The following is a 21197-nucleotide window of genomic DNA, read 5'->3' as shown; positions in this document are numbered from 1 at the left end:
GTGGTCTCTGTTTGATTCCAAATGAACCTAAGCAGAGTGCAACATGATTTTTACTATGTAATTAGGGGTGATGAAATGCCTACACATATTAGTATGCAATAATAATAGCAGTGATTGTAATTGTATGAACAATTTAAATTTCTAGGGGCCACAAATCACGTTGAGCAGGGGGTGGTGTTTTCGAGCGATCGTGCAGTTAGCTTACACGTATGAAAGCCTGCAATCGCTCTCCTATGCGCAGTTTTTTTTTTTTGGTTTCACTTTCTTTATACCTGATCGGTGTTCTGCGCAGTGCTACTGTCAGCATGCCATGGTAGGCGCACATAAAAGCATGCTCTCTCTGTCGGAAATGTCTTGCAGCACTTATTCGTCTTCGCAAAATCCTTGTTACAACATGGTATAGATGACATTGTCTCATCTGAAGTTCATAGGTGTCTGCATATTGCGTTTGTAGCTGATAAAAGAAAATCAGTAAAATAATAACAATTGCACTATGAAAAATCTCCATGATTAGCCTGTTTTCAAACTTCCTGCTTGAGAATTTCTGTCCAATGAATTGATGACCTTGGCACACGTGTGGTTGTTTACAATTACTGGTTCACTTGAAAAAAGGGCAGTGTGAAAGCGAACCGCACCAAACAAACAAAAAAAAAAAAACATTCTATTTGGTCCGGACCAAAGCAAGTGAACTAACAGACTTTCCTGGTGTGAATACACCCTAAGACTTTATTTATATAAACCTCAGACATAAACTAATCTTACACATGAACACACGCATTCACACATTGATTCGCTGCAGAAAGAGAAAGAGTGAGGAAAGGATGAGTTTAAGAGAATGATTGGCTGACAGTTCATTGGTTGTTCGTAGTGAAGTCTTGGGAGTTGGCTGAAGAATGGTTTCAGAGTCTGTTGCTAGTTGAAGTCTGAAGCGAGTGCAGTCAGAGCTGGACTTTGCGGCAAACTTAACTTTTGAACACGAAACTCAACGGAAAGAAAATAAACTAAAGTAAACGAATAAAATTATGTAACGAGACTAGGTGGTTTTTGTTCTCATCATGGTGTTAAGTAGCACCTGGCATGTAGGTCAGAGCACGCTCACATTTATTTCTCCTCACAGACACAGTAGTGCATCTCTTCTGTAGATCCTCACCTGATGTTTACTGCTCCTCTCATCATGTCTTCAAACTATGATATACAGAATTTATCCTCTTTTGGCCATTGATCTCTATCAGGGACTCTTGACAATGGATCTTCATCTACTCTGTAAGGTGGAAAAGAAGAGAAAACAATTAGTGTTCAGTGGAAAAAAAGTGCAAATTAGTTACTATATTCCAGTTAGGGTTTTTTTGAGTAAAAAGAAATTACATTTACATGTTCTTGTATACATATTTATAAAACAGTATTTCTTTTAAATATAATACATTTAAAACTTACATTCCATTCATATGTTTGTCTGTTTGTGTTTGTGTCACTATAAAGTGTAACACATGCTAATGATTGTACGCTATGTATGACAAAGAACAAATACAAATGTGATTTTGCCTTAAAAAAACAACAACTTTCAGTTAAATCTTCCACTAGCTAAAGCCGTTTGTCCTCTAATTTAAACATGTTTTTATTGCTCTTATACATGTTTGGGCATTCTGAGGCATGTTATTCCCTGATAACATCTGTTGCCATTTGAGACTGGCACTTCTTTCACTTCTTTCGCCACGCTCTTGCTCTTTTCATTCAAACACAACTGCTATCAGCTTGTGCCTCAGTTATTGACTGTATTTACTGTCGGTGAGAGTGATTTCACCGAGTACAGCATGTTCCTGGATCAACATCCTTGTTGATCTGTTTTAGGCTTACAATCGGGGTTAGGTGCTTCTACACCCTTGTTAATCAGCTATCATTTCACACTGATTTTAGGAATAAAGTATGGGTAGGGTTAGGTTTAGGGGTAGGGATTGGGTTAAGTCTATATTTTTGGACAGCAATGTTGATCCAGGCTCAACAAAAGATGTTGATCCAGGAACATGTCTTACTTGGCAAAATCACGGCGACCAACATTGGATGTCCTTTCTTAGTGTGGTGAAAAGCTGTGATACGCAATTAATGATACGACTGTACATTATGCCTTTAATGTCCATCTTATCTGAACTTCCAGGCTCACAGCCGTTTGTTAGGGACTGTTTTTCTTTGTGGAAACTTTGTTTTATATAGCTAATAAAATATTTAAACTCAAATCAATTTTGTGTCTAACTATTCACTTATGTGGCAGGAAGCATGTAACGAGTGGGATAATTTACAGTACTGTGAAAGTCTTAGGCCATTATTATTTTCAGCAATAAAAAAATATTTTTAAGTCAGTTATTTATATCTTTTGCTGTAGTGTGTCAGTAGGAATTTAGGAAATATCAGTTTTTCAATCTAAACATTCCAGATTTTTGTTTGCACAAGGACTCTGACAACAGCCAGTGCTCCACACAGAGATCTGATCTGATCATCATCCAGTCTGTCTGAAATGACATGAAGAAACAGAACAAACTGAGACAGACTAAACACAGAAGAACTGTGGTGTCATCTCCAAGACACCTTAAGAAACCAACCTGCAAAGCTATAGTACTGTGAAAAGTTTAAGGTAAAAATGCTACAAAGTGAGGAGGCTGTCAAAATGTCATACATTTTATTTATTAATTAACTTCTATTAATTAAATCAAATCAACATTTGGTGTGAGCACCCTTTGCATTTAAATTTTTATTTATTATTTTTTTCATAGGAACAGATCATCTGTCCAGCTCGCTGGCCGCTCCAAAGTCAAGTTTGCAAGCCGCCGCTCACTCAAGCCTGTCGGCTGTGGCTCCCTCAAGCCCGCCGGCCGTTCCAAAGTCAAGCCCTCTGGGCTGTGGCTCCCTCAAGCCTGCCGACCGTTCTAAAGTCAAGCCCACCGGCCGCTCCAACGTCAAGCCCACCTGTCATTTACATTTACATTTACCAGAGGAAATATCATACCTGGGACCTAGAAAGACATGACCAGCTGACTCAAACGTCCGGCAGCAGGGACTGTAAATCTGAGAGAAACGCAGGAGAGATTATTTAAAATGAAACATCAACATCAATAATCTCACACAAAACATCATCATCCGTATTAAATGAAAGACTCACACTGCAGCTGTAGCATGACGTCGCTGAGATCAGCCTGGATGTAATATTCACTGTATGGAGGAAGTACCAGTCCCAGACTGTAGGGGGCGGCACATGAAAACAAACCATGAGTTTAGCATGTTTAACGTCAAACCGGATGATATGAACTGTTTAATCGACTCGTACCTGTAATCAGTGTCGTTGATCCAGCGTCCGGGAGTACATAACCATGACCTCATCAATGTAGCGCTGCAGGGCAATATTTCATTATCAGACATTTTCAAGCAAATATTTGAACATTTCTTAGAATCTTATGAAAATTCATAGATCCCTGCACTGTTCTTGCTCAGTTTCTAAAATTGACTCACCCTTTTGTTTCTTCATGGGAGCAGATTTGGAGAAGTGTTGCATTACATCACTTGCTTACCAATAGATCCTCTGCAGTGAATGGGTGCCGTCAGAACAAAAGTCCAAACAGCTGATAAAAACATCACAATAATCCACAAGCCACACCACTCCAGTCCATCGGTTAATGTCATGTGAAAAGCTGTTTGTAAAAAACACAAAAACTCCAGCATTAAGACGTTGTAACTTTAAACAAAAATACAAGTCCATAATCCATAATAATACTTACTCCAGTAAAATAGTACTGTGGTCCTTTCACATTAAAACCCACAAGAATATTTGTTTAGACCTGTTTTGGTCTGTTTTCACTTGTTTATCTGTGTATATTTCTCTCCTCAAACATGTCCTAGTTTCATCTGCCACATTAATCACACACACACTTGCCTCGTCCATTGATTTAATTAGAGTCTTGATCGTCATCTCTCCCAATCGACCGTCAATCATTTACAGATGAATCTAGAAAAGACAAAACAGATGTTAAAACTTATCCATGAGCTCCTGATGATTTAACAGAAACCGATTCAGCCGAACGTCATATTTAACACATAAAGTGAGTGTGTCGGTGCCGCCCACAGCGAAAACAATGATTCATTTGTTATGAACAACAGAGAAAGAGTTCAACGAGGACAATCAGCACTTCAGGTTAGTGAAGATTGTACCTCCTGTTTGCTGATGTCTTCTACTTCTGCATCCAGGAAGTCCAGTGTCACAGGCTCTGAAAAATCCAGAAAATAATAAATAAATAGATAAATAAATAAATAAAATAATATATAAATAGAAAGTAAATTAATATTTAATACAATTTATTAAAATTATTTTATTTTAGTTGTATTTATTTCATAATAATAAAAATGGGAAAAATACAACAAAATTACAAAAAAAATTAACAAAGTAAAAAAACATACAAAATAAACCCTAATTCAAAATATTAATTAAAATCTTAATAGTACATAAATTATATGACGCTAAAATAACACTGGGACAAACAAACAATCATGAGTACAATGAATCTCACAAAACCTGTCAAGAATGTCTGGGTCATATTACACCCCAAAATGAAATGAAAAACAAAAATGGACTGTTGTGCCAATATTTTCATGCCAAAGAAATCATAAAAACACAAATAAGTTTGATTGTGCTGTGATTTCTAAAGGAGCAGACTGAGAATCAGAGTCTCACTCAAGGCTGCAGGTTCGGATGCATCAGCACGTATCCATTTGGGTCAATGGTGAAGATGTATCCGTTTGCTCCCAGCTACATATAGAGAGAAAGAAAAAGAGGGTCTGTGATAATGTTTTCTCTTTTTTTGTGAGGGGTTGAAGACTAGCATTAAAAAATGGGTTTTTCAGACTTCACCTTGTATTGTGGCGTGAGTCTCTTCAGCTCATCCAGATTTACATCGACCCCCATCACCCATAAAATCAGCTGATTCTGAACACACAAAGAGTGACATCAATGATATTCAGGGCTCGAATTGAGGAGGCATCCCCCTGGTCGAAAAATGACAAAAAGCATCCCCTCTGTAAAACCACCATCCCCCCTTACCATCCCCTTTGGCTTATTTTGTGTATTACGTAAAACTTATCATTCACATGAAATGTTAAAATTCTCTACTTATGATAATTTACGAACTAAATACGGTGATTGGCCAATCAGAACTGTAACAAGCTGCGCACAAGCGGAAGCAATTTCGTCATTTTTCGCACAAAATGGTTCAAGCGCAACTTTTGAAGTTCTTTAAAAAGAAGACAACAGAAAGTATGATTTTTCCTTGATTAGAATTTAAAGACATTCTCCTGACATAATGTATGTGTGACTGAGAGGGACTGAGAGACGATAGGAGAGCTGACATTATCCAACTTTGGAAGAAAAAAAAACACGTCTTGAGAGTGCACGATGAAGCTCATTAGAATACAGTTAGAATGCCCTTATAATTCCAGCAATGAAACAAAAAATACCCATGTATGAGTTTTTACGTTTTTATATTCATTGCACAAGCAATGTACTTTTCTGTATATCAGCACATGTGTGCAAGGCCGCGGGCACAAATGTGCTATTAGTTTTATACAACAGCGCAGAGCAACATGGTGTTTCATTCCATGAATTAATCAGTTTTTGAATGAATCGAGTGAGCCAGTGATTCAACGGTCCATTCAGATAGCCTGCATCCCAATGTGCATACTATCCAATCTAAATTTTATGTGATATTAGTCATTTTCAATAGTCAATAGTCATTTTCAATTCATAATTTCATTATAAAATTAGAACAATTTTGTAATCATAGTGTAAAATTAACCACAGGTTATATATATATAAAGAATTTCTGAAATAATGTTTACTTTTTCATTCAGAGGAACAACAAATTAAAAATGTATAGCACAAGACAAAAAATACAGTAAAACATTTAGTTAAAATAATCCAGCCAAGTTTTTCACTTTTTTTTTCTACATGAACACAAGGAATATTGAATTTTAATAGAAATTATAAATTAATTATATGTAGCAATATAACAATACATACTAATAAACACTAATATTTACAAATATATATTTTAATAAATGACAAGTGTCAACCAAAAACTTCCATCATGAACATTTTTGATGAATTTTATGAAACAAATCAGCAACAAATCAATTCATTGAAGCAAACACTTTGAACAGTGATACATGTAAATGTATCAATTCACTGAATTTTGACTCATTCTTGAGAACTGAGAGATGAGTGAAGCACAAAAAATGTAAAAAGCCAATCAATTACAAATCAATTCACTGAAATAAAAAGATTCACTAAAATAAATAACACTTTCCAACACAATTGTTTTTGCAACTAAATATTGAATTAGTTTGAATCACGTTATTAAAGCATCTGTTTCTCACAAACTTGCGAGTTGTGTGAATGAACATTTTGTGAGTGAAGCACATCGTATAAATCTGAAATGAATCGAATTTACCAACTCAATGAAATTTGAATCAGTTTGAATCTCACTTTTAAACCATTTTGTAGCTCTCAAGATTGAGTTGTGAGACAACAAACAAATCATTTACGAATTGATTCACTGAACTCTCCGAACTGAAATAAATCAGACACACAAGCTCAAATGTTGTTTTTGCTCCTGAAATTTGAATCATGCTAATGAAGCGCCTTATATTTGGAGTTTGGACAGCCATGGTATAGTGTGAACCACATGGTATAGTGTGGTTTCCGGTTTGAGCGAACGCTGGCGTGTTTGGCTGCCGCTGCTCTCCGGTATTTTATTATTCTAAAATTAAGCCTAATTTTGAGGATATTTTATGCCCTTTGATCGAGGAGATCTCACCTGATTATTGTTGGGTACTTTCATGGTTGAATGAGTCGGAGGATCTGAATGCGTGGATCTATTGAGATCCGTTTGGTGAACTTGAACGTGGAGGAGTGAATCCAGATTGAAATGTGGTGTTATATCATTTGCACACTGGTGTGCTGGAGTTCTACTGTTTGTTCTTCAAAGTGGAGTCTCTTTGTCGTTCCCGGTGTGGATAATTCTCCAAATATGGTGCTTAAATACTCTTCGGTGGATTTACAGAGACTAAATTCGTTCTGCCGTCTCTCCGGCGGAACTTACAACCGCTGCGCCGCATTGGGAATCGCACGCCGCCACAGGTACATCCATCATGGATCTCGCCGTGACCCCCTTGTGAGGACTTCGACTGTGTTTCAGGATAATTATCCCATCCCGGTCATCTGGTCGCCACATCGCCGCTCTTCCATTAGATCAAATGGTAAGAGTCAGAGTGTCAATCTTGAAAACATTAGTTTGCTCAAACACGCGCCTCTCAGATCTCGGCAGTCTGTTTGCCCTGCTACTGTAAAGATGGCCTTAGTGAATGCAAGGTCAATATCGAACAAATCTTTTATTTTAAATGACTTGTTTACATCTCACTTCCTAGACTTTTTATTTGTGACTGAGACCTGGTTAAAACAGGGTGACTTGATGCCTCTTGCCGAGATTGCGCCTCCTGACTGTGCTTTTCTCAGTTCTCCACGGGCCTCTGGACATGGTGGTGGAGTTGCAACAATTTTTAAAAACTGTTTCAAATGTAAGCCTGTACCTACGGACACCTTTTCTAGCTTTGAAGTCCAGTTACTGAAGGTTGATTTAAATGGTCCTATGCTATGTGCTCTGATTTACAGACCCCCTAAATACAATAAGGATTTTATGCAACAATTTTCTGATTTTCTCTCTGATCTGGTGACTCGGGCTGATAGACTATTGATTCTTGGGGATTTTAACATTCATCTCTGCTGCCCTTCTAAAACATTGGTCAAAGAATTTGTAACTATTTTAGAGTCTTTGAACTTTGTACAATCTGTATGTGGTCCAACTCATAATCTGGGTCACACACTAGATTTGGTTCTGTCTCGTGGCTTTTTGATTTCAAAACTGGAGGTTATTGATGCGTGTTTGTCTGACCATTATCCTATTTTGTTTGAATCTGAGTGCTTTCTCCCATCTTCTATTTGCCCTCAGCCTTCATTTCTCTCTCGAGCTATTCACTCAAATACTGCAAATTTGTTTTCTGAACATTTTCTTCACATTTTAATAATAATTTTCTGAATGAAACGGATACTGAATGCTTGACTGAGATATTTTATAAAGCATCCTCTATATCTATGGACGCTGTTGCTCCGCTTAAGCGTAAAAAGATGAAGGTTGCTGGCCAGCCGTGGTTAAATGATGACACCCGCGCTTTCAGACAAGAGTGTCGAAAAGCGGAGCGAAAGTGGAAAAAAGATAGGCTACAGATTTCATTTGACATTTTAAAATCAAGTCTGTTTAACTATCAAACGGCAGTAAAACAGGCAAAATCAAATTTCTTTTCTCAATTAATTTCTGACAACGCTAAGCGACCGAAAGTCCTGTTTGATACGATTGACTCTATTCTAAACCCGACCACGAATATTTTATCTGAGGCCTCTATTGAGCTTTGTGAAGATTTTTTAAAACATTTTACTCAAAAAATTGCTGATATTAGAAGCTCCATTGTTCCATCTGAACCATGTCACTTGCAACTGCCCTGTCCTATGAGTTGTCTGTCTAACTTTAAACCTGTCTCTCCAACTCAGCTAGCTGATATTATCTCTACTATGAAGTGTTCAGGTTCTAAGTTAGATATTATCCCGGCTCGTCTTTTTAAGGATGTTTTCTCTACCATTAGTCATATGGTAACCGCTATTATAAACAGTTCTCTAGCCAAAGGTGTCGTTCCAGCTAGTTTTAAACATGCAATTGTGGAACCTATGTTGAAAAAACCTCAACTTGATCCAGAAATGTGCAGTAACTATCGACCGATCTCTAAACTGCCTTTTATCTCTAAACTTTTAGAGAAAGTAGTTTTCTCACAGCTCCAGTTTTATTTGAATTCTTTTAATATTTTGGACACGTTCCAGTCTGGCTTTAGATCGTTACATAGTACTGAGTCAGCTCTGTTGAGGGTTACAAATGATATCTTGCTTGCTCTAGATTCAGGCTCTTGTGTTGTGCTGGTTTTGTTAGACCTGAGCGCTGCATTTGATACCATTGACCACAACATTCTTCTTGAAAGGTTAGAATATATGGTAGGTGTCAAGGGCACTGTACTAAAGTGGTTTGCTTCCTACCTCGAAAAGAGGACTTTTTCTGTAAATTTAGGAAATTGTTCCTCGCCATCTGCGCCTGTTTTGTTTGGTGTGCCCCAGGGATCTATTTTGGGACCTTTATTGTTTTCCCTCTATATGCTCCCCTTGGCCCTCATTTTTCAAAAGTACAACATTTCATATCACTGTTATGCAGATGATTCTCAGCTTTACCTCCCAGTAAGGCTTGACACCACTGCTCCATTTGATGTGTTATTGGAATGTGTAGATGATATCAAGAGGTGGATGACAAATAATTTTCTGCAGCTAAATGAGGATAAAACAGAGGTTTTAATTCTGGGTTGTCCGGCAGATTTCTCTCCTGCTTTGAAAGCCCAGTTAGGTCCTCTCTCAACGAATGTATGCAAACAAATCAAAAACCTTGGAGTGATCTTTGACTCTTCACTATTCTTTGATAAACAAATTAGTGCGGTTATTAGAGGAAGCTTTTTCCATTTAAGATCTATTGCAAAGTTGAAGAACCTTCTTTCAAGCAAAGATTTAGAAGTTGCAATTCATGCATTTGTAACATCACGATTAGATTATTGCAACTCTCTTTATTGTGGTCTTCCTCAATCTTCACGATTACAATCTCGATTACAAATTGTGCAAAATGCAGCTGCAAGACTGTTGACTGGGTCTAAAAAGAGGGATCATATTTCTCCTGTTTTCGCATCCCTTCACTGGCTTCCCATTAAGTTTCGAGTTGATTTTAAGATTCTTATGTTTGTTTATAAGGCGTTGTCTGGCTGTGCACCAAGGTATATCTGTGATCTTATTGTGCCATATTGTCCTGCTAGGGCACTCAGATCTTCAGATCACTTGCTTTTAAATGTGTCACGAAGTCGCTACAAATTAAAGGGTGATCGGGCCTTTTCTGTGGCTGGGCCTAAGCTTTGGAATGCTCTTCCTTATCATGTGAGGTCTGCTTCTTCATTGGACATTTTTAAATCTACTCTGAAAACACATTTTTATTCCTTAGCTTTTGGAAATTTGTAATTGTTGTTTTTATAGTGTAGTCCTGCTATGCACTATGTACAGCACTTTGGATCAATTTTTATTGTGTTAAATGTGCTTTATAAATAAAGGTTGTTGTTGTTGTTGTATATTTGTGAGTTGTGAGACACCAAACAATCAGAAAAATAGTTACATTAAAATTGAAAATCGAGTGAATATTGACAATGTTGCTTAGTGTGTGTGTGTGTGTGTGTGTGTGTGTGTGTGTGTGTGTGTGTGTAACTCACCTGGGTGTTAATCCTTATAGCACAGATGGAGCGGATCTCAAAATAGTATCCTGCCGAGACATGAGATGTCATGTTATTTCTGAACAGTTCAACATGCATCACCATATAAATCAACTTATATCATCACATTACAGGCCGATATTTTTGCATTTTAATGCATCTCCCCTAAATGAGCAGTGTGTCTCACCCTTATTAGCACATGCGATCCACTGCAGCGGAGTGACATCATAATTGTGCTGCCCCACCGAGAACGTGAACACGCGGACCTGCAGAGAACATCGCATATCCCACAATTACCCTGGCAAATTAGACAGGAAACGAGCAGTTTCGCTGGAGGAAAGGGCTAATTATGAGGAACAAACACTTCCAGAGGACAACGGCACACCAGAAATACAAGATGCTCAACAGAGAATGAAGATATAAATCATATCGTGTGATGTGAAATGGTATCGGACCGTCTTATTGGGCCAGTTGTACTGCTCAAAGATGTCCTGAGCTCGGTCCTCCCCTCCGTCAGTAAATAACATGATGATTTTATTACAGTTGGCTCGAGGAACATTTATTTTCTGAGTGAGAACGAGAAACAGAATGAGAGAAGATTAGAATACTGCGTCCGAAGCAAACAAGCAAAGAAATAAATCATGACTTCTCTTTAATCAAATGAGTTGTGATTTTTGTTGTGACCTGGTTTATATTTCTATTGCATCAAGCTTGGTAGCTCCGCCCACAAAGAAATATCATTGGTCAAAATTCCTGCTACATGTAGGTGTATTTTAGAGGAAAATTTCAGGTTCAATACAAGTGAAGCACCATCTGCCTCATGTGTGGCAATGTGTTGATTACCAATCAAATAATTTCTTTAGTGGTAATTATTCCTTTTGTCTTCAAAAAAATTAAAGTTGGACATTGTGGGGCAATTTTTGGAGGATTTAAAAGCAAAAAAATTGATGATTATAATTTAAGAAAGCACTTGCGTTAATTCTTCTGTTTCAGCTTAGTGTATTACTGAACTGTTAGCTGTTTAACTCTTGTTTTGCCTTGAGGTCATTTTTGATCACGGAGCGGTACATAAAATGCATGCAACCTGAATTCCAGAAATGTTGGGACATTTTTTTAAATTTGAATAAAATGAAAACTAAAATAATTTAAAATCACATGAGCCACTATTTTATTCACAACAGAACATAGAGAACATAAATGTTTAAACGGAGAAATTTTACACTTTTATCCACTAAATGAGCTCTTTTCAAATTTGATGCCTGCTACAGGTCTCAAAAAAGCTGGTACAGGGGCAACAAAGGGCTGAAAAAGCAAGAAATTTTGAAAAGATTCAGCTGGGAGAACATCTAGCAACTAAGTTAAATGACATCAGGTCTGTGACATGATTAGCTATAAAAGGGATGTCTTTGAGAGGCAGATTCTCTCAGAAGTAAAGATGGGCAGGGGCTCTCCAATCTGTGAAAGTGCATAAAAAGACTGTGGAATACTTTAAAAACAACGTTCCTCAGCGTCAAATTGCAAAGGCTTTGCAAATCTCATCATCTACAGCGCATAACATCATCGAAGTTGTTGGATGCCCGTGGTCTTCGGGCCCTCAGACGACACTGCATCACTCATCGGCATGATTCTGTCATTGACATTACTAAATGGGCCCAGGAATACTTCCAGAAACCACTGCTGGTAAACACAATCCGCCGTGCCATCTGCAGATGCCAACTAAAGCTCTATCATGCAAAAATGAAGCCATATGTGAGTATGGTCCAGAAGCGCTGTCGTGTCCTGTGGGCCAAGGCTCATTTAAAATGGATTGTTTCAAAGTGGAAAAGTGTTATATGGTCAGACGAGTCCAAATTTGACATTCTTGTTGGAAATCACGGATGCTGTGTCCTCCAGGCTAAAGAGGAGGGAGACCTTCCTGCGTGTTATCAGCGTTCAGTTCAAAAGCATCTCTGATGGTATGGGGGTGCATAAGTGCATACGGTATGGGCAGTTTGCATGTTTTGGAAGGCACTATAAATGCTGAAAGGTATATAAAGGTTTTAGAGCAACATATTTTTAGAGCAACATAGGGATTGTAGGTGGGGGGAGTGAATGTACAGCGCTCTCTCCACCCTCAATACCACGACTGAGGTGCCCTTGAGCAAGGCACCGAATCCCCAACTGCTCCCCGGACACTGCAGCATAAATGGCTGCCCACTGCTCCGGGTGTGTGTTCACGGTGTGTGTGTGTGTTCACTGCTGTGTGTGTGCACTTTGGATGGGTTAAATGCAGAGCACGAATTCCGAGTATGGGTCACCATACTTGGCAGTATGTCACTTCACTTCACTCATATGCTCCCCTCCAAACAACGTCTATTTCAGGGAAGGCCTTCTGTATTTCAGCAGGACAATGCAAAACAACATACTGCAGCTATTACAACAACATGTCTTCATAGTAAAAGAGTCCGGGTGCTGAATTGGCCTGCCTGCAGTCCAGATCTTTCACCTAGAGAACATTTGGCGTATCATTAAACTAAAAATACGTCAAAGATGACCACAAACTCTTCAGCAGGCATGAATGGGACCAAATCCCAACACCAAAACTCCAGAAACTCGATGCCCAGACGTCTTAAAACTGTTTTGAAAAGAAGAGGAGATGCTACACCATGGTAAACATTTATTCAAATTTATATCAAACGTCCCAACATTTCCGGAATTCGGGTTGTAGTTTTTAGGATGGGAACCAAATTGTGGAAATGTATCACGAATTAAAAAAAAATAGTTACAAATTTACTGGTCAATTTTGACCCAGGTATCAACTTAGGCTTTACATGTGATGTTTGCTTGTTTCGAATCAGGTACTATATGGATTTAGTATGAAATGACTAAGTTATGGATTAAATTATGATATGTCAAAACTGACTCAAGAAGTCAAAAGGTGTATGCAGATTTTAAAGGCGTTAAATTACTGAGTTTATGCCATTCTGTAATGGCAATGAAGTTTTTAAAAATGGATATAACTACACAGAAAAGGTTAGTGATTTTTGCTGCACTAAAATCATGTTAATACTTAAATATATTATGGCTATACTATTGTATTTGAACAGTATTTTTAATTTTTACATTCACTTCCATTGTAAATTCTACACTGTAACCTGCATATTACGCAACGAATTTCGTTGATTGACTTATTGTGTACATTGTGTTCAGACTCACGTTGAGCAGCTGGTTGAAGGCAAAGTGAAAGCCGGATTTGTAATCGGTGGTTCCTTTGGCATGCATCACAGCCTCTTTAAAGATCTTTTTACTGTGCACGTTCGCCTGAACCAGGTGTTTAAAGCAGGGCACCACCGCCTCGGCCTTCTCATTGAACTACGACAGAAATAGAGGGAAAATGTAAAAGTGCAGGTTCAAAAATTCAAATAAATGAACAAAGTGATTATACATAATGTAACTAACATATTGACCTTAATTATAGCATTTTTATTCCATTATATCTGCAAATATTTCAAGAATATTTTATCAGCCAATTACCAAAAGTGTCTCTTTTGTCAATGGACGACACCCTATCAACTTGCGTCAAAACTGGTATTACACCGGGGAGGCGGGGCTTTGTAAGCTTTCACTTTTTCACTTTCGAATTCGTAACCTTGGTATCACGTTTTACAACAAAAGATAATTGTTGTGCTTCCACCTTTACACCTTTCACTTCATAAGACTACAATGAAAAGATGCTTCATTGAGAAGGAAAGATGAAAAGATGACTACTTGAAAGACATTATTATTCTTAATGAAAAGCAGAACAATAAAACAGTACAACGACAAACTAGCTAATATTACATTTATAAACAAAAACGAATGAGACGAGGCATACACCACATGCTGTATTAGCCTATATATTGACTAATAAATCACAGAAAGTTTAGCAAACACTGTGGAATAAAATAAATAAATAAATAAAAATGCCTCTGTAGCATAACGTCAGGTAAACAGCAAAGACAACAGACTATTCAAAACGAAAACAAAAAGAAGACTAATATTAAATTGGCTTTCAGTGACAGTGCTTGCTAGTTTTTATTTATTTATTTTAGTTTTTTGCTAAGACAACCAACATGTTCACTTTCTCTTGTTTAAGAAGTGGTCTTTTAATTTACTTTTACATTTCACTTGAAAACCAAGTCCTCCATCCGCTATCGTTTACTTGTAATTTTTGCCAAATTGGGCTATCAAATCAAAACTACTTCAAAAGTAGCTGACTGACCCTGGCCACATTGACGTAATCATCGTCAGAGAGTGTATCGAGCATCTCTGTGACCGAAGCTTTGATCAGTTTGAGAGTAAGTCCACTGACACTGCCACTCCTGTGAACGAAAGAATTTCAATGTTACAAAACCAGGCAAACGTGCAGCTCGCAACAGCACACGCAAATACTCACACGTCTACGAGGATGACTATATCTTTGGGCGAGGATGCTCCTTGAATGTACCTGAGGAAAGCAGCGACACGAGTTTAATTATTACGATCTGTTAAGCCCCGCCCTCAAACCTAAACTGACCAATCAAAGCCTATCAACAGATGTCGACTATGGACTATGGACAAAAAAGTTGATTTACTTTAGGTTAACTGGACAGTTTGACATCTGATTGGAAGTCTCCAAATATAGTTACAGGTTCACTGAAAGGAATCAAACACTCAAAATATACATGAAATGTATTACCAGGGTCGTCGTCGTACATCATAAAGGTCAGTCTTATCCGGCGCTCTCCAGGGAGCAGCTACAAGAGAAAATATTTTACTTATTTGGGACATATGTGGTCTCAAGCTGCAATCTGATTGGTTGGTTTCACAATTTATGCAAAATGAACTATGAACTTCCTCAGTACATGTCGATCAGATCTGACACCGGTGGGGCTTCCAAATGCTTGCCAGAGCAACGACAGGTCGTCTCTGCTGTTCTCTATAAAGACTCGCTCTAACGCCTGCGTCCAGTTCAGCTCGTTCAGAATCACTGGAGCTACAGACAGACAGACACGTCATGAACTCTCATTGACTCATAAAGAGATCTAATAGCATCAGTCTGGTTTCTCACCACCTTTGTAGATGTCTGTGGGGATCTGGACGGCGGTGTGTAAGTAATTCACATGGTTTTTGAAGTTCGGATCATACACAAACTCCAGTTTCAAAGACATCTGGGAATCAATGTCCTCACCGTCTTGATGAGAATCATGATATAATCAAGAGCCCATTGTCAGATCTTATCATATGGTGATAAATGAACATGCAAAATAGTAGTTTAGGAGCTAGAAGTTCGAGCAACCAGCTTCTAAAAAGAAATGGTGTATGAATGTATTAATATTTCCTCTAAACAGACCAAGAAAGCATAATTTTCCTTTACATTATATATGCTTTTCTTAAAATAGTTCACAGGCCCACTTCCAAATCATGAAGATCTACACTAAAAGTCTACAAATAAAAGATGTTTCATATGTTTTTCTCATGGGCAATTGATAGGCATGTACTCACATAATCCATCTCTGCTTTAGAGTTATAATCATCGCTGGGAAACCCATGTAACTTCCTGTCAGATGTGATGCACTAAAGATAAACTCATTTTGCAGTGATTCCACCTTGTGTAAATGAGTGTTTGCTCTCCAGCGTGAGGTGCGAGACAACAGCTGCTGGAATCCAGTGGCATGACTGAAGACTGAAGCCTCATTACCCCGGTAAATAACCTCTGAGTCCAGAACAAGAGCTGTTTAGAGCTCAGATCAATACAGGAACATCAAACACACGCTAACTTACACACTGACTACTTGAACTTTCAGACACAGCATTTAAAGCAAGCCAATGAGTCAAGATGAAGCCCAGGAACTTATTACAATGAAAAAAATAAAATAAAAATAAAGCAGTATTATAGCCTAAGATTACACAATCCAATCTAGTCGTGCTGGATGAAGCAAGACTCAGCATTTATTTAGCAATGTGTCTCTTTTTGCGTTGTTTTGGGTCTCAAATTTTAAATACGCAAATGTGATAGCACAAAATGAGAACCGAATGCAATTTGCACACCACAGTTTTCCATCTTGCATGTCGGTTCTGAGCCAGAATAAAACCAAATTTAACATTTTTGTTTTCCCAGTTTTAAGTTCAATTTGCTACTTTCATTTAGTTTTTTAGGTTTAGTTTTATTCACAGGATTTCTGTGAGTTTTCCACAGTAGTTTAAGGTTGGTTTTAGTCAACAATAGCTGCATTTCCATTATCCTTCAAACTGCGCAAATTGAAATTGCGAACTGAGAATACTGAACATGTCAATTTCGCAAAAAAACTCCCATATGTCGCAAAAAACGTTTTTACGCTCGCATCAGGTGGTTTTTCAGGCAATTTTAAAAGGGAATATTTTGCAAATATATGGGAGTTTTTGCGAAATTGACATGTTTCCATTAGGCGTATTTTCAGTTTGTAATTTCAGTTGCAATGGAAACAGTTTTTTTTTTTTCATTTACAGCTCATTTGGGATACGCAAAATTCACATGATCATTCTTTAATGTACTATAACAACCTCCAAGAAACACCTCATATATGGCCTCTCTCACGTATAAGGGTCTTTCCTTGCCATTAATGCACAAATAACCCCTTATTTACACTACACACGTCTGCAGCGGGCTGCTGGAGCTGATCTTGGCCACTAGAGTCAATGCTTGTGTTTATACCAGCCTCGCCACGGCACGTTTCAGAAAAGCTCCAGAAGTGGCTCTCCGCTCTGCTTTGCTAAAGATACACGTTTACATCTCCTTCGATTAAAAATAATGACTAGTGCTCTGGCTGCGATATGCATAAACCTACCAACATCGGTCGCCATGACTAATCACGAGATAATTTTTTTTATTTTAGTCGCATAAGATCGGTTACCGGAAATGCCGTCATTTCACAATAGTTTTTTTATCAACATTTATAAAATATCGCAAAAGATTTGCACAAATCTATAATGGAAATGTCCATAGTATTACACAAACATGTTTAACTGTGTTAAATTTAGACATTTGTATGTTAATGAAGGTGGGTATTAAAGGCTGAACCTTTATATGCTATGTGTATTAAAAAGAATCAACTTTGTTTGTCATAAATTGTATTTAATTTAGTTTTGTATATGTACAGTGCCTTGCGAAAATATTCATACATATATATATTCATAATTCATATTTTTCACATTTTGATTTGTTGCTGCCTTATGTTAAACTGCTTTAAATTACTTTTTTCCCACATCAATCTACACTCCAGACACCATAATTGTAAAGCAAAAAACATCTTTTATTAAAATTTTTATTCAAATGTATTAAAAACTAAAAAACTAAAATGAGTCCATTGCATAAGTATTCATACCCTTATCTGGGACAGTTGAAATTTAGTTCAGGAGCATTCATATTGCTCGTAGGTGTTACTACACTTCAAGTGAAGTTAACCTGTGGCAAATTCAATTGAATGGGTATGATTTGGAAAGGCACACGCATCTTAATAAAAGGTCTAACAGCTGATAATACATATCAGAGCAAAAAACAAGCGTTGAGGTCAAAAGAACTGCCTGTAGAGCTCAGAAACAGGTCTGTGTAAAGCCACAGATCTGGGGAAGAGTTCAGAAAAAATTCTGCTTCATTGAAGGGTCACATAAGCATGTAGTCTCTGTTACCCTTAATGGAAGAAGTTTGAAACAACCAGGACTCTTCTTAGAGCTGACCTCCTGGCCAAAATGAGCAACTGATGGAGAAGAGCTTTGGTTAGAGTGGTGACCAAGAAGATGATGGTCTAGTTGAGCTCGATGATCATATATGCAGATGAGAGAAACCTACAGAAGGACAAACATCACTGCAACACTTCACCGATCTGGGCTTTATGGCGGTGTGGCCAAACTCAGACTGAGAAACGAGATTCTCTGGTTTGATGAACCTTAATTCTAAGCATCATGTTTGATGGAAACCAGCTCTGCTCATCACCTGCAGAGTACCATCCCAAAAGTAAAGTGTGCTGGTAGCAGTCTCATGCTGTGGGCTTGTTTTTCAGTGGCAGGGACTGCGGAATGCACTAAAATATAAAGATAGCCTTAATGAAAATTCAGTCCAGAGCATTCAGAACCTCAGACGGGCAGAAGGTTTATCTTCCAACAGGACAGTGACCCTAAGCACACAGCAAGAGTGGCCCTGTGAATGTCCTTGAATGGCCCAGCCACAGCCTGGGATTAAACCCAGTCAAATATTTCTGGAGAACCCTGAAAATGTGCATCTTCCCCCATCCAACCTGCCAGAGCTTGATACGTGAAGAGGTGAGGTAAAGAATGGCAGATAACTACCAAATACTGATGAGCAGAGCTTGTGTATCAAACCTAAAAAGACTTGAGGCTGTAAAGGTGCTTCAGGTAAATACTGAGTTAAGGGTATGATTACTCATGTAATGTACTTATTCCAGTTTTTTTTTTTTTATAAATTTACAAAGTTTTTTTTTCTTTGTCAGTATGGTGTATGGAGTGTAGACTGATGTGGAAAAAAAGTAATTTACAGCAGTTTAATATAAGGCAGCAACATAACAAAATGTAAAAAAAAAAAATGAAGGAGAATGGATACTTTCGCAAGGCACTGTATTTCATTTATTACTTTCCAATTATGATTCTACCCCTCATAAACCAAATAAATCACAATATAGTAATGTAATGCATTATGACTGATTTCATGCTTAAAATGTGACAAAGTAAAAACAAAAAAGGCCAAATTTCTGACAACTGCATGAATGCAAACAAGTATAATGAGTCTGTAGGGATGGAGAGATAATCAAACACTCCTCTTACAAAGACTGATGAAAGTCAAGGTCAGAGGTCAAGTGTTAGGGTCAAGAGCATTTGCTCAGGGTCAAATACAGTATATCTGATGAATAAAATCCTGCCGGGTTTAATCTCAGCTCTAGAGGCTCTTCATGAGAAGGTCATTAGTTATCATTAGAAGCCCGTTTATCTCAAATAATAATATAGCTGCGAGCAGCGATGACGGGCCCAAGCCGCCAGTGCATACGCCACCCCGGTGGCATCGAAAAACGGTGCCCAGCGAGCACACACAATACAGTAACCCTCTGGCAGTTTGGTTTTAAGGGATACGGCAATTAAAGGGTTAATCCAAACCATCAACTCTGTGAAACACAGACACACAGAACAACATATAAAACTTTAAATTCTGTCAAAATATATTTTTCATTGGTAGTTGATGTTAGTTAATGCATTTACTAATGTTAACAAATGAGAAATTATTAGTTACCAAAGCTTTTAATGATTTATAAGCATTTTTTAATGATTTATTTTTCCATTAACTAACATGAATAATTTTTACTAACACAAATAAATAAAGTAAAAAATATATTGTTAATATTTAATGTTATTTGTGAATTAACCAATGTTAAAAAACAACATTATTTAACTGTTGTTAATTTACATCATTAATAATTATATACCATTTAATGGTGATCAATATTAAAAAAATTTAAAGTTTTATCTTTTGAGCATGACTATTTTTCTAATATTAAAAATATTTTGTTCATTGTTAGTTCATTGTAAGTTCATACTATCAATGAAGAATTAACATGCTGTAAAAAATATATTTTTCATTGTTAGTTCATGTTAATTAATGCATTCCCTACTGTTAACAAATGAGACTTCATTATAAAGTGTTATCAAAACCTGTAATGCTTTATAAGCATTTTTTAAGGATTTTATTGAGAAGTTTAAACAGACTCACTCTCTCTCTCTCTCTCTCTATCTCTCTCTCTCTCTCTCTCTCTCTCTCTCTCTCTCCCCCTCCACACTCACTGAACTCACACAGTCAGTCACCCACCCAGTCACCTACCGCACACATTAGAAGTACAGTGACAGGAGATCTCTAAGTTTTAATTTTTTCTCCTAAGCATAGTGTATTGTAAATTCATGAAATTAAGCACATATCCTTACACTGTATTGTTCTGTGTATGTAATTTTTTATGAAGTGTTTGGAAGCTGCTCTTAAAAGATAAAAAAAAAAGTTTTCTCTTTTTTCTGTAACTTTAATAAATTGCCATTAAAACACCGTTAAAGATATCCTAAATCCGTCCGCAATTTAGCATCTTCAGTATTTTGGCATCATGAGAAAAAATGTTTGGTGTGATTTCCGTGTTTCTGTTTGGAGGAGTATGAATTTGTTTACAGCTCGTTTTTAAAAAAAAACCACATTAAAATAAATATAGCCGACTTCCTGTTGGTCGTAGCTAATGACTGTAAATTAGAAAGTTGTCCGGATTAATAAGAACAATTTATGTACCGAGTTTGGTGTCTGTAGCTATCATTATATATATATATATATATATATATATATATATATATATATATATATATATATATATATATATATATATATATAATCATTAATAATTATATACCATTTAATGTTGATCAATATTAATTCCAAAATGTGTTAATATATTATTAAATTTTAAAGTTTATCTTTTGAACATGACTATTTTTCTAACATTAAAAAGATTAATAAATGCTTTTAAAAAAATGTTCTTTGTTAGTTCATACTATCATGGAAGAATTAACATGCTGTAAAAATATATTTTTCATTGTTAGTTCATGTTAAATAATGCATTTCCTAATGTTAAGAAATGAGACCTTATTATAAAGTGTTATCAAAATCTTTAATGATTTATAAGCATTTTTTTAAGATTTTAAAAAACAGACCCTCTCTCTCTCTTTCTCTCTCTCACCCACTGCCTCAATCC

The 21197-nt window shown here is 37.0% G+C and overlaps 1 protein-coding gene across 1 annotated transcript in view; it reads right to left on the bottom strand.

Moving 5' to 3' along the window:
* Positions 1-1098: 1098 nt before the first annotated feature.
* The window catches only part of LOC306874613 (uncharacterized protein), a 308235-nt gene continuing 288136 nt past the window's right edge, over positions 1099-21197 (bottom strand). The window contains exon 32 of the mRNA XM_079424761.1: positions 1099-1261. Coding sequence (XP_079280887.1) covers positions 1186-1261 — 76 coding nt within the window. The 3' untranslated portion in view covers positions 1099-1185. The remainder of the gene's footprint in view (positions 1262-21197) is intronic.

This window comes from Barbus barbus (assembly GCF_936440315.1).
Source record: "Barbus barbus genome assembly, chromosome: 9".
Lineage (NCBI taxonomy): Eukaryota > Metazoa > Chordata > Actinopteri > Cypriniformes > Cyprinidae > Barbus > Barbus barbus.
Note: the sequence above shows the minus strand (reverse complement) of the source record. Positions and strands in the feature narration are given on the sequence as shown.